The sequence below is a fragment of the Panthera tigris genome, chromosome B2 (genome assembly GCF_018350195.1).
Source record: "Panthera tigris isolate Pti1 chromosome B2, P.tigris_Pti1_mat1.1, whole genome shotgun sequence".
In the NCBI taxonomy this organism is placed as follows: domain Eukaryota; kingdom Metazoa; phylum Chordata; class Mammalia; order Carnivora; family Felidae; genus Panthera; species Panthera tigris.
In genome coordinates, this window is record NC_056664.1 from 133,738,686 (window position 1) to 133,753,337 (window position 14,652).

A 14,652-nucleotide genomic window follows, 5' to 3' on the forward strand; every position below is an offset into this window, starting at 1 on the left:
TGTTAAGGGAAGACAGTAATTAGTATGTCTGGCTGTGCTATCAAAAGTATTACTGTTATGTATTAGTAGAATCTATAATATTTATTGTAATATTTATTAAGATTAAAATAGAGGTATGCCTATGTCTCTTTCCTATTGCTGTTTTTCTTTTTACCTCTCAAGAATCATGCTTTTTTAAAAAAACGTAATTAAAAGGCATCCCCACCCTAATGGCACTGTCTTAATTAATAAAAGAGAGTAAAAGTATGGCCTGTACTTTTTTAGAACAACTTATTATGAAGCTTGAGCTATTAGTGATAAGCCATAATTGCTTATTGTAGTAAAAAAAAATCTTGACAGTGTAATTCAGTTCCATAGACAGCTAAAAGGAAATTTTATAACTTAAACCTAATTCTGAAGTTAGGGAAATAATAGAATGTATGAAATGGAAAAGATAGAAAAAAGGAAGGAAGCCAACAAAAAAGAAGTCCTTAATTACTCTTGAGTGTGTGCCAAAAATCCATCAAACTGAAAGATGGTGGTTGTGTTTCCTTTTAAAATGTTAATAAGTCATGTTTGACATTCATAGAAAATGCCATATTTAACTTTAAAGAGAGAAAAAGGAATTTAGTGCCGGTCTAGCAACTATAGTTTTTGAACCTGTTCCTTTTATTTAACATCTGAACCATTATATTACATTAGTGTAAGGTTTTAATACTTATTTGGGACCAAGCTATTTATTTAGTTGCTTAAGACCATGTTTGATTGTTTGAAATTATATTTTAAATTGTTACATTTTAAGTTATTTTAACTTGTCACATGGAATAGTGGTCTAGTTCTACATCTGTCACTGTCTTACGGTTTAATTTGGCTTCTTCCCTCATTTACCACTCAGACCTCTGTTGTGAGTACTGTATTATACCTTCCTCAGCTGTTTTGACATCTTTACAGGTAATTTGAGATTAGAAGTGCAAAATAAATGAAAGACATTTCTTCTATTTATACTGTGATCTTTTTTAGAAAGAATATGTTTGCTTTTGAAAAAATAAAATTAAATATTTTTGAGCTATAAACATTGATATATTTACTTTTTATATATTTCAGGACCACATTTTAATCCCAGCGCTATTCATAACTTTTATGACAATATTGGATTTGTAGGTCCTGTGCCACCAAAACCCAAAGGTTAGTGTCTCCATTAAGTGTGAAAACCATTACATCTTGAAAAACAAGATTTTAGAAAAATTTGTTTTTAGCAACCTTCCACTCTAGAAGTGCTTCAAACATTGGCATTCATGGATGAATTCATCAGGAAGATAGTTGCTTATTTTCACTTATATGCTGGGGATGGGAAAGGATGCAAAAGTGTTATGTACTTAGCTCTTTAAAAGTAATATGCAGGTCCTTAGGATTCATTATATACCCCTCTAAAAGAGCAAGTCTTGGCAAAAGAAATCATCAGGTGCAAAAATTTGAACTCTTTAAAATTTTAGATAAATGAAGAGGAAGACACCTTAGGGAAGTTTACTTTTCATGAGTATTCTGTTGATGCATAATTCTGCATAATCAAAATACTCTAAATTCCAAATGAATCATTTTTAAAAACTAAGGGGCACCTAGGCGGCTGAGTCGGTTAAGCATCTGACTCTTGATCTCAGCTCAGTCTTGATCTCAGGGTTGTGAGTTCAAGCCCTGCATTGGGCTGGGTGTGAAAAAAAATTTTTTTACCTACTATCATTTTACATCATTGATAATCAGACCATATGCACACCAAACTAAGATGTCAAAGTAGGTGTGTGGATTTTTTTACTCTAGGAATTAAAAGAGAGAAATGATAACAAGAATGAATCGGTACGTTACTAGCTCTTTGGTTTGTTAGAAGACTTTTCACATTAGCACTCAGTGGAGTTCACTCCGTCATTTTTGTTTAAATATAATTGTATTGGGCCTAGCTGTACCATCATTTTTTTTTTAATTTAAACGTTTCTAAACATAGTTAGCTGGAATGCAATGAACTATTATTCCAGAGGAGCAAAAGTGAGATTAGGGCATTTGTCACAGTAAGCAGTGGTTAAAATACTACATGCTATTTGGATGTTAATTAAATAGAGTAAAGAAAACAGTGGCATAGCCTAGCTTCTTAAAATAAACAAAGTGGGTATTTCAGACTCTGAATAAGTTGCTTTAATATAATCTTTTCACTCTCTTTCAAAAAGTAGAATTGTTCTTATAAAAAGATTCCTGTTTTACTTCTACTTAATCCAGTACTTATGTATTGAGGGTAGGAGGGAGTGTAGATGGAAGGTAGTTGGAAAGGAGGTGAAATGGAATCAGTCATGACAGTTGTTGAAGCAGGATAAGTACACGAGGGCTTAGTTTACCGTTCTCTCCACTACTGGATATGCTTGAAGTTTTTTGTGATAAGAAGTAAGGAAACGTGGAACGGTGAAAGCAAAGGATGGGAAGCCTTTCCTTAAATTTACAACATGTCAAGGGAAGGGGTCCGAGATGGTGTCCTAGGAAGACTCTGAACTTACCTCTTCCACAAACACACCAAATCTACACCTACATATATATGGAGCAGTTCCACCTGAAGAAGAACTGGGGGGCTCACTGAACAGCTCTGCATGACAGAGGGTAGAAGGACCACATAGAGATTGGAAAGAGAGATAGAGACACAGGAACCATGGGAACCCCACCCCCTACACTACAAACTGCAGTAGGGGGAGATAGCACTGAGGAGCCCACGCACAGATTTGCCCACCTGGCCCCAGAGGAAAAACAAAAAATAAAACAAAGACGTGGTTTAAAGGGCAACGGGAATATAAGTGAGGAAAACCCATTTACCAAACCTAGAGCGTCCACCAAACGGTGAGGGAACTGCTGCAACTCTCTGGGGTCAGAAGTGCCAGCAAGTACCATGTTTACCTTCTCCCACCACTATGATAGCACAAATGGGAGCAAAGTCTAGCCAACCTGCCCTCTCAGCAAGACTCGGGCCTCTTCCCACACCAGTTCTGGCCATCCTTCCAAAATGGCCCCATGCACCTACGCCTACCTGAGCTCCAGCCATCCCACCAAAGGGCCCCGATGCAGTGCGCACTGGTAGACGCCCAGCCTGCACCCACTGCAGTTCCAGCCATCCTACCAGGGCACCTCTGCACGGAGTACCCTGGGTCTCCGCTCACACCTGCTACAGGCTCCAGCCAGCCAGCCAAAGCTGCCGGGCACACACATCTTTGTGGGGACATTCCTACACAGGGCCACTCCTTCAAGACTGAAAAAGGTCTTTTTTTTCTTTTGCCTAATTCATAGAAATAAACACAGAAAATCAAACAAAATGAGACAGAGGAATGTGCTCCAAAAAAACAAAGACAGAACTACAGAAGAGGAACTAAATGAAACAGAAATAAACAATCTACTTGATAAAGAATTCAAAGTAATAGCCATAAAGATGCTCACTGAACTTGAGATTAGAATGGATGAGTTCAGCGAAAACTTGGACAAAGAGATATAAAATATAAAAAGATTCAGAGTTAAAGAATGCAATTACTGAAATGAAAAATACACTGGAAGGAATGAGCAGATTAGAGGATGCAGAAGAATGGATAGACCATCTGGAGTCAGGGTAATGGAGAGCACCCAAACTAAACAGCAAAAGAAAAAAAAGAATGTTTTAAAAAAAGAGGATAGGTTGGGGCGCCTGGGTGGCGCAGTCGGTTAAGCGTCCGACTTCAGCCAGGTCACGATCTCGCGGTCCGTGAGTTCGAGCCCCGCGTCGGGCTCTGGGCTGATGGCTCAGAGCCTGGAGCCTGTTTCCGATTCTGTGTCTTCCTCTCTCTCTGCCCCTCCCCCGTTCATGCTCTGTCTCTCTCTGTCCCAAAAATAAATAAAAAACGTTGAAAAAAAATTTAAAAAAAAAAAAAAAAAAAGAGGATAGGTTAAGAGACTTCTGGGACATCAAGAATAGTAACATTCAGGGGCACCTGGGTGGTTCATTCAGTTAAGCATCCAGCTTCAGCTCAGGTCACGATTTCATGGTTTGTGAGTTCAAGCCCTGTATCAGGCACTATGCTGATAGCCTGGAGCTGCTTCAGACTCTGTGTCTCCCTCTCTCTCTGCCCCTCCCCTACTCATTCTTGTTCTCTCTTTGTCTCTTTGTCTCTCTCTCTCTCTCTCTCTGTCTCTCTCAAAAATAAACATTAAAAAAATAATTTAAAAAAATAGTAACATTCATATTATGGGCATCCCAAAAGGAGAAGAGAGAGAGAAAGGAGCAGAAAACTTATTTGAAGAAATAATAGTTGAAAACTTTCCTAACCTGGGGATGGAAACAGACATTCCGATTCAGGAAGCACAGGGAGTCCCAAATAAAATAAACCCAAAGAGGTCCACACCAAGGCACACAATTAAAATGTCAAAGATTAAAGATAGATAATCTTAAAAGCAGTAAGAGAACAGGAATTAATTGTATATAGGGGAAAAACTCCATAAGACTCGGCTGATTTTTCAGCAGAAACTTTGCAGCCACAAGAGAGTGGCATGATATATTCAAAGGGCTGAAACGAAAAAACCTACAACCAAGAATACTACTTAGCAAGATTATCATTTAGAATTAGAGAGGTAGAGTTTCCCAGACAAAACTTAAGAGTTCACCACCACTAATCCAACCTCATAAGAAATGTTAAAGGGACTTCTTTAAGCAAAAAAGAAAAGACCGTAACTAGAAATAAGAAAATAATGAAATGAAAAAATTTCCCAGGTTAAAGCAAACTTATGGCAAAGATAGTTGATCAATTGCTTATAGAGCTTAGTATGCAGGCTAAAAGACAAAAGTGAAATGAATTATATCTAAAGAAAATTAGTTAAGGGATTCACAAAATAAAAAGATAAAATATAATATCTACATAAAACATAGAGGAGGGAGTAAAAATGTAGTGCTTTTAGAGTATGTTCAACTTAAGCAATCATTGACTTAATATAGACTGCTAAATACTTAGGATGTTACATATGAACTTAATGTTAACCACAAACCACAAACCAATAATAAATACACAAAAAGTAAAGACAGGAATCCAAACACAACACTAAAGAAAGTAATCAACACATGGGAAGAAAGCAAGAGAAGAAACAGAGAAGAACTACAAAAACAACCAGAGAACAACAAAATGGCAATAAGTACATACCTATCAGTAATTACTTTAAATGTAAATGGTCAAAATCCTCCAATCAAAAGAAATAGGGTGACTAGATGGATAAAATAACAAGGCCCATGTATATGCTCCCTACAAGAGACTCACTTCAGACCTAAAGACACTGAAAGGGATGGAAAAAGATACTCTGCAAATAGAAGCAAACAAACAAACCGGGGTAACAATACTTATATCACACAAAGTAGACTTTTTTTTAAACATTTTTTTTAGTGTTTATTTATTTTTGAGAGAGAGAGAGACAGAGACAGAGTGTGAGTTGGGGAGTGGCAGAGAGAGAGGGAGACACAGAATCCGAAACAGGCTCCAGGCTCTGAGCTGTCAGCACAGAGCCCAACACGGGGCTCGAATTCACGGACCACAAGATAATGACCTGAGCCAAAGTCAGATGCTTAACTGACTGAGCCACCCAGGTGCCCCCAAAGTAAACTTTAAAATGAAGACTCTAATGAGACAAAAAAGGGTGTTATGTAATGATAAAAAGATCAACAAAAAGATATTACAATTATAAATACTATGCACCCACCAATAGAGCACCTAAATATATGAAACAAATATTAAGAGACATAAAGAGAAATTGATAGTAATACAATAAGAGTAGGGAACTTTACAACCCCACTTACATCAATGGATAGATCTTCCAGACAGAAAATAAGGAAACATTGGCTTATGAACAACCCATTAGATGACATGGACTTAACAGAAAATTTCATCCAAAAGTAGCAGAGTACATATTTTCAAGTACACATGGGACATTCTCCAGGATAGATCACATATTATGCCTTAAAACAAGTCTCAGTAAACTCAAAACTGAAATGTGAAACATGTTTCCAACCACAATGTTATAAAACTAGAAGTCATTTACAGGGAAAAAATTGGGGAAAAAACAAATATGTGGAGGCTGAACAACATATTAAACAACCAATGCATCAATGAAGAAATCACAGAGGAAGTAAAAAAATACTTGCAGACAAATAAAAATGGCAACACAGTTTCAAAATCTCTGGGATGCAGCAAAAGCAGTTCTATGAGGGAAGTTTATAGCAACATAGCAATATAACCTCAAGAAACAAGAAAAATCTCAGATAATCTTACACCTAAAGGAACTAGAAGAAACACAACAAAACCAAAATTAGTAGAAAGAAGGAAATAATAAAGATAAGAGTAGAAATACAATAGAGTCTAAGAAAAACAATAGAAAAGATCAATGAAACCAAATCTAGTTTTTTGAAAACATAAGCAAAATTGATAAATCTTTAACCAGACACATCAGGAAAAAGAGAGAGGACTCAAAATCAGAAATGAAAAAGGAAAAGTAACAGCCAACACCCACAGATATACAAAAGATTATAAGAGATTACTATGAGAAATTATATGCCAACATTTCGACAGCCTAGAAGAAATGGATAAATTCCTAGAAACAAACATTATTCCAGGACTGAATCAGGAAGAAACAGAAAATCTGAACATTTCAATAACTTAGTAACAAAATTGAATCCGGAATCAAAAAACTCTCAACAAACAAAAGTCCAGGACCAAATGGCTTCACAGGTGAATTCTGCCAAACATTTGAAGAAGAGGTAGTACCTATCCTTCTCAAACTATTCCAAAAAATAAAAGAGGAAGGAAAACTTCCAAGTTTATTCTACAAGCCCAGCATTATATCCTGATACAAAACCAGACCTTTTAAAAACACTACAAAAAAAGAAAGGAAGGAAGGAAGGAAGGAAGGAAGGAAGGAAGGAAGGAAGGAAGGAAAGAAAGAAAGAAAGAAAGAAAGAAAGAAAGAAAGAAAGAAAGAAAGAAAGAAAGAAAGAAAAGAAAGAAAAGAAAGAAAAGAAAGAAAAGAAAGAAAGAAAGAAAATTACAGGCCAGTATCCCAGATGAACATAGATACAAAAATCTTCAACAAAATATTAGCAAACTCAATTTCAACAATACACTGAAAGGATCATTCACCACAATCAAGTGAGATTTATTACAGGGATGCAAGGATGGTTTAAAATCTACAAATCAATCAACATGATATACCACATTAACAAAATGAAGCATAAAAACCATATAATCACCATAATAAATGCCGAAAAGGCATTTGACAGAATTCAGTATCTGTTCATGATAAAACCTTTGAACAAGGGGTCCCTGGGTGGCTCAGTCAGTTGAGCGTTTGACTCTTGATTTCAACTCAGGTCATGATCTCATGGTTCATGAGATCGAGCCCTGTGTCAGGCTCTGCTCTGAGAGCACAGAACCTTCTTGAGATTCTCTTTTCCTCTCTCTCTTAAAATAAACATCAAAAAAAAAAAACTTTAAACAAAAGTGGGTTTGGAAGGAATATACCTCAACATAATAAAGGCCACATATGACAAACCCGCAGCTAACATTATAATCATTGGTGAAAAGCTAAAAGCTTTTCCTCTAAGATCAGAAACAAGACAAAGGTGTCCACTTTTGCCATTTTTATTCAGCATAGTACTGGAAATCCTAGCTGCAGATTCAGAAAAGAAAAAGAAAAGGCATCCAAATTGATAAGGAAGGAGTAAAACTGTCTCTATTTGCAGATGTCATAATGCTATATATAGAAAACCCTGAAGATGCCACCAACAAAACTGTTAGAACTAATAAATGAATTCAGTAAAGTTGTAGGATACAAAATTAATATGCAGAAATCTATTGCAGTTGTATATACTAGCAACAATGTAGCAGAAGAGAAATTAAGAAAACCATCCCATTTATAGTTGCATCAAAGAAAAGTAAAATACTTTGGAATAAATTTAACCAAGAAGGAAAAAATACCTATGCTCTGAAAACTATAAGGCATTGATGAAAGAAATTGAAGACAACAGAAACAAATGGAAAGATGTATCATGTTCGTGAATTGGAAGACTTAATATTGTTAAAATGTCTGTACTACCAAAGCAGTCTACATTGAGATTCGGTGCAGTCCCTATCAAAATACCAGTAGTATTTTTCATAAAACTAGAACAAATAATCCTAAAATTTGTGTGGAACCTGAAAGATCCCAAAGAGCCAAACGAATCTTAAGGCCAAACCTGGAAGTATCAGAATCCCAGATTTTAAGATACGGTACCAGCACAAAAATAGACACATAGATCAATGAAACAGAATAGAAAGCCCAGAAATACCCACCCATATATCATCAACTAATCTACAACAAAGGAGGCAAGAATATAAATGGAGAAAAAATAATCTCTTCAATAGATGGTATTGAGAGTATTAGACACCTACATGTGTCTAAAGAAAGAAACTGGAAAAAAAAAAAAAAAAAAAGGAAACTGGACCACTTAAAATAAACCCTAAATGGATTATAGACCTAAATGTAAGACCTGAAACCATAAAATCCCTTAAAGAAAACACAGGCAATAATCTTTTGGACATTGGCCTTAGCAACATTTTTCTAGATGTGACTCCTCAGGCAAGGGAAACAAAAGCAGTATTGGGACTACATCAAACTAAAAAGCTTTTGCACAGCAAGGAAATCACCAACAAAATAAATAGGTAACCTACTGAATGTGAGAAGATATTCGCAAGCAGTATATCTGATAAGGGCTTAATATCCAAAATATTAAGAACCATACAACTGGGTTGTATACAACTGGGTTGTATAATATCCAAAATATTAAGAACCATACAACTGGACACCAAAAAATCCCCACACATAATCCAATTTTAAAACGGGCAGAGGACCTGAGTAGACTTTTTCCAAATGCTACAAATCACTAATCATCAGGGAAATGCAAATCAAAACTATAATGAAATAACACCATTCAGAGTGGCTAATAATCAAAAAGACAAGAAGTAAAAATTAAAAACTCAATTTGAAAAAGACCAGAAATAACAAGTATTGATGGGGATGTGGGAAAAAAGGGAACCCTTGTGTACTGTTGGTGGGAATTTAAATTGGTACAGCTACCATGGAAAACAGTATGGAAGTTCCTCAAAAACTAGAAATACCATATAGTCCAGTAATTCCACTGCTGGGTATTTACCCAAAGAAAATGAAAACATGAACTTGAAAAGATACATGCATCCCTATGTTTATTGCAGCATTATTTACAATAAGCAAAATATGGAAGTAGCCTAAGGGTCCATTGATAGATGAATGGATAAAGAAGATGTGGGGGGTGTGTGTGCGTGTGCACATGTGCACAATGGAGTATTATTCAGCCATAAAGAAGAATGAAATCTTATTCATGACAACATGACGGACCTAGAGAGTATTATGCTAAGTGAATAAATCAGAGAAAGACAAATACCATATGATTTCATTTATATGTGGAGTCCAAAACAACAACAACAACAACAACAACAACAAGACAGATGCAGACTAATAAATACAGAGAACAAACTAATGGCCTCTGGGGTGGAGGGAGATGGGCAAAATAGGTAAAGGAGATTAAGTGGCACAAACTTCCAGTTATAAAATAAGTAAGTCACAGGGACGAAAAGTACAGCATAGGGAATATAGTCAACAATATTGTAGTAACTTTGTGCGGTGACAGATTGTAACTACGTCATGATGAGCATTGTGTAATGTATAGAATTGTTGTATACCTGAAACTACTAGAACACTGTATGCCAACATTTCAATTTAAAACATTCATAACATGTCAAATGATGAAATATGGCATATTATTGTTTCCAAAAAAAGAAAGAAGAAAAAATCTTACTAGCTTGTTCACAAAAGATAAAAATTTGCATGCTATTTTGGGGAAATACAGAATCAGACATTCTTCCCTTAGGGCTAAAATAGAGAATTATTTATTAGTTTCATTTATAGAGGTTTATTTAGTTAGAAATGATTTTATAGTTCTGCTTTACACTGCATCTTTGTTTTTTTTTTAACGGCTAAAATTAGTATGGAAATCACAAGCCATCCTTTGCAATCCAACTTCCTCCTTTTAAATTCTGGTTTCCAAATACCTCTAATAAAAAGATTGGTAAGTTTAAGTACCAAATGAGATTGTGCAGATATAAGGAAACCATTGGAGATTTTTCATTAAAAAAAAAAAAAATTGTAGGTCCCTAGGGGCGCCTGGGTAGCGCAGTCGGTTAGGCATTCAACTTTTGGTTTCAGCCCAAGTCATGATCTCACAGTTTTGTGAGTTCGAGCCCCCATCAGGCTCTGAGCAGGCAGTGCAGAGCCTGCTTGGGATTCTCTCTCTCTGCCCCTTTCCCACTCGCACCCCTTACTGTCTCTCTCTCAAGATAAATAAATAAAGCTTAAAAAAATTTTTTTTTAATTTGTAGGTCCCCTATTGATTGCCTTAGATATCTAAATAATGAAGATAATGCTGGTGTTTAATAATAGATTGAAATATTAATACAAATAGTACCCCTTCCTAAAAACTTTTGTAGTTAAACAAAAAGGATAGACAAAGTTTTTTAAATGTGCCAGGTAGGAATGTTTCCTAACACCTAAGTGAGACCAAAATTCTAATAAGTAGGATGGAGCCCGAGATTAAAACAATTATTCAATAAAAGTATTTCCCAAGTATGAAATGTGAAATCATTTTAAATGGTAAAATGTCAAAATAAATCTTAACTATTTATTTTAATGTGGGTAGGAAACATTAACTAGTATTTTCAGACCCTTGATTTTTCAAATATTTTCATTTACAAAACCCTTAATTAGATATTTTTAACTTAATTTAAAGAAAATTACTGTATAAATAACACTTTCAGGTTGCTCGTGCATATGGCAAAAATTGTCATGATGCCTAAAAATTGCTACCAATGCCTGAAAGTCGACAGTTTTGCAATAAAGTAAGTATTCTTTCAGACTAATCAGTAAAAAAGATGCTGCCGAAGGGGGACAGAATACCAAACGTCACTTAATTATTTTAAGTTTGTTATAAAAACTTGACTTCCTATATTTTATCTACTAGATACCGCAGTGTGTATTTTAGGTTATCTGAAAAGCTATCATTTAGTTACCAACTCAGTAGAGTAGGTGGAATTTGCAAATTAATAGACAGCATTTTAACATAGTTTGAATCTTTACATTGTAAACCTCAGCAGGAGAGTCCCAGCAAGCAACACGCGCTCCTTTTACCTTAAATCTCCCTAAATAATTTGCAGGAACTCTCTCCTAACATTTCTAATGGGATTCCCACAAGAGTAGTTTCATAACTGTAATTTCATCTTAGATACAGCCTTGGAGGAATATAATTATTCTTGGTATTTAAGATACCTTAATCCTTTCAAACAGTCTAGAACATCGGCCTCTTAGAGCTGCAGTGGCTTTAGTTTATGAGAAAGATCAGACCTGGAGGGTATGTGGTTTATCTGAGATCACAGAACAAAGTCATGAATGAGTAGCAGACCCAGGAACAGAACTTCACCTCATGTTCTTTCTACTGTTCCATAATAAGTAGGATTTTAAAATGAACTGAGAGATAAAGGATGGTAAAATGTTCATACTCAATTTGCTTCTCCAAGTCTATTGTTGATACATAGTGAGGATTTGAGAAATTAGCTCATCTTTTTATTTTTATTTGTGTTGGTCAAGGCTTACATTCTTAGCAGATAGAGGACGTTTACCAAAAACGTCCATTCCTGGAAGAAAACAAATAAAAATACCACTTCAGTGGGGAATGAAACTCTAGCATTAATGAGATATAAACTTTGTCAGTATTGCAGTACGATGGATACCTTTTCCCAGTCTTAAGGTGACATGGGAATTTGCTGTTGGGTCCCCTGTGAGTTGATTTCGGTTTTCTCCTGCTATAAATTGGAGAAAAGATGCTCTTTTCCCCTGAAGGACATAGCGGGGTGACCCCGTCATGTCCATGTTGGCTCCCCGGCACAGAGCACCCGGCTCCCTAGAGGTTGGAGAGAAGGGAGCTTTGTGTCAGTTTCAGGTCGAGGCTTCATTTGCTTGACAGGCTGCTTTCCTGCTGTGCAGTCACAGGTGTCTAAAGTTGCCCGTAATTGATGACTTCGTGCTTTTTGCTTCTAAAATCATTCTTTTGCTTCCTTATAGATCAAAGGTCCACCATCAAAACACCAAAGACTCAAGACACAGAAGATGATGAGGGGGCTCAGTGGAATTGTACTGCCTGTACTTTTTTGAACCATCCAGCCTTAATCCGCTGTGAACAGTGTGAGATGCCAAGGCATTTCTGAGCCAAAAGGCCCTATATCTCTAAAACCACATCTGAAGTTCAAGAAACTAGTCTGTCATCAGGGGAAAAGTTTCACTGCTACATAGGATTTTGTCAAATTGAAGGTGTGACAGGATGGTGTTGTGCTAATGGTAAATGTCAGCCCACAGAGCTAATAATACCTCAGTCTAATGTCATGGGCAGTTGAAATTCATCACATGAAAGGTAATCTGCTGAAAGACTTGGTTGCCCGCTGCCTAACCATGTACAGTGTTACCAGTAGCCCGTTATGGATAATTCTCAATCTATTAATGCCTAGGTGTTCCCAGTACCTTTTCCCCCTCATGTCACTACTGAATTTTGACAGGAGGAAGGAATAGAACGATGGCTTTTTTTTTTAAAGCTTTCGGTGAAACACTACAAACATGAAGAAAAGGAACAAGGTTTAACTATTTAAAAACTGTTTGCTGCCGCATGGTGCCAATGGATGGGGGAAGAACTTCATGAATCTGTGGTACTCTTGGCCTTGTCTTTGTCTTCCCTGAAAACGTCTCCACTCTGTGAAGCCAGCATCTGGGCTCTAAAGATGAAAAGGAAAGCAGCATGCATTGTCTGTACAAACATGCAGTGAAATATCCCAAAGCTTTTCCTACTGTACAGATCTCTCGAGTCTGCTTTAAGTGATTTCTTTTCTTCTTTATTATTTTCTTATATTTCTATATGTATAGTGTAATAGTCTTTTGTTAACTAATTTTCTTTTTTCCTTTTAGTGATTAAGCACGATCATGTCCCTTTTTAAGCCTTACCTGAGAGAAGCAATGCCTTAAAATAAAAAAAAAAAAGCATTAACGAAATGAAGCTGTGCACAAAATAACCTTCCTCTACTCACTCTGTACTTTGCCCTCATGAGTGCCGATGTTCTGTGAAGACATTCAGATGCTGCCCAGTGAATTGCAGGAAATATTCCAAGACTTACGTCGATAAGTCACACTATCTGTACTGACTTCGGCAGTGGGCGGCACAACGGTGTTTGATCTCCCACAGGGAAGCTTAAAACAAAAGGTATTTTTAACCCACTGACAGAGCAACAAGGTTGAGCTTGCTCCACCTGCCTGGTGTCCCACAGAACTCTCACGGGAGATTACGATCGGGAAAGTACAGTTTGCAAAACCAGCAACAGCGGCCGTACCTACAGCCCTGGTGTGGGGAGAAGTTTCAATGCTTTACTGTTGGGGCAGTCCGTTTCTAAACCTGACTTGGTGGCAGTATCATGCGTATTTATAAAACGAGGCTAGTCATATTTAGGACAACTGAAGGAAAGCTGGAAAAAAAGAAAAACAAGCAAACTTGAACACTGAAGCAACCTCAAGCATCTCTTTATTTTGATGATCTATTTTTATAAGGAAAATAAATATTCAGATGATCGGGAATGTATATAACTAAATGAAATCAAGAAAAAGAAATAACAGTATGCATTTAAGAGCAGAATTATGAAATTATCTATCAGTGCTTAGAACGGGGCTAAGGGAAGTGCTGAAATGTAGCAAAAAGGTAGGAGATAATGTTGACTGTCACCCATTGTAAATGTCTGCAAATGGATATTTTTTAAATAGGCAGGATTATTACAGGTGATCTGTATGAATGTCAGAGCCTCGACTTCCGGGCTTTGCATCTTGTATATGGGAAGAAATAGGACAATCCTAGTTAATTAGCCCATAGACCCAAAGCCCTTACATTTGATACGTTTTGTTTTAAAACTAGGCCTTGTTTTTCAGCTTCATCTGCAGTTCTATGTGAAGATTGATAAATCAGTTTTTACTTGTTTTATTAATAAAACGTAATTTGGATATCTTGAGTTGATGGTTTTGTGATTTAGCTGGGTAAACTATCTTTGTAACAGATAAGTTATTTATAAAAATTAAAAAACTTATATTCTAATGTGGATTTTTGTGACTTGTTTTTAAAGTTTGTGGGACAGAAGACAGTTTCTACCCCAGCCGAACATTTGATAGTTAATTGACATCAGAGAGAACTCATTCCCTAGAGTCTTCTCGTGACAGATGGCATTCAACTGCATTTCTTGGATGATTTTTCGCCATTTCCTCAGGCTTCTTAACTAATGAAAGAAAGCGACCCTGTTTCAACTGAGCCAAAAACAATGTAATACTGCTTCTTTTTCGTAGTTACTGCTTTTCCTTTCATTTCTTTTTGGGTTTTTACCGTTTACCTCATTGGAAGCGTGATATCTTGGGCCATTAGGCCGGAGGAGTCCCTTAGTATCTACTTTATCCCATAATGTGTAGGTGCTGGGGATCCCAGTGGTGCTTCTCTTGAAG

General features: G+C 36.4%; 1 protein-coding gene across 3 annotated transcripts in view; it reads left to right on the forward strand.

The window, feature by feature from the left end:
* TAB2 (TGF-beta activated kinase 1 (MAP3K7) binding protein 2) overlaps positions 1 to 14,163 on the forward strand; it is an 88,493-nt gene extending 74,330 nt beyond the window's left edge. For all 3 annotated transcript variants that reach the window (XM_042987295.1, XM_007086882.3, XM_042987296.1), the window contains 2 exons: positions 1,084 to 1,164; positions 12,196 to 14,163. In XM_042987295.1, the coding sequence (XP_042843229.1) occupies positions 1,084 to 1,164; positions 12,196 to 12,338 (224 nt within the window). In that variant the 3' untranslated portion in view covers positions 12,339 to 14,163. The remainder of the gene's footprint in view (positions 1 to 1,083; positions 1,165 to 12,195) is intronic.
* Positions 14,164 to 14,652: the final 489 nt, after the last annotated feature.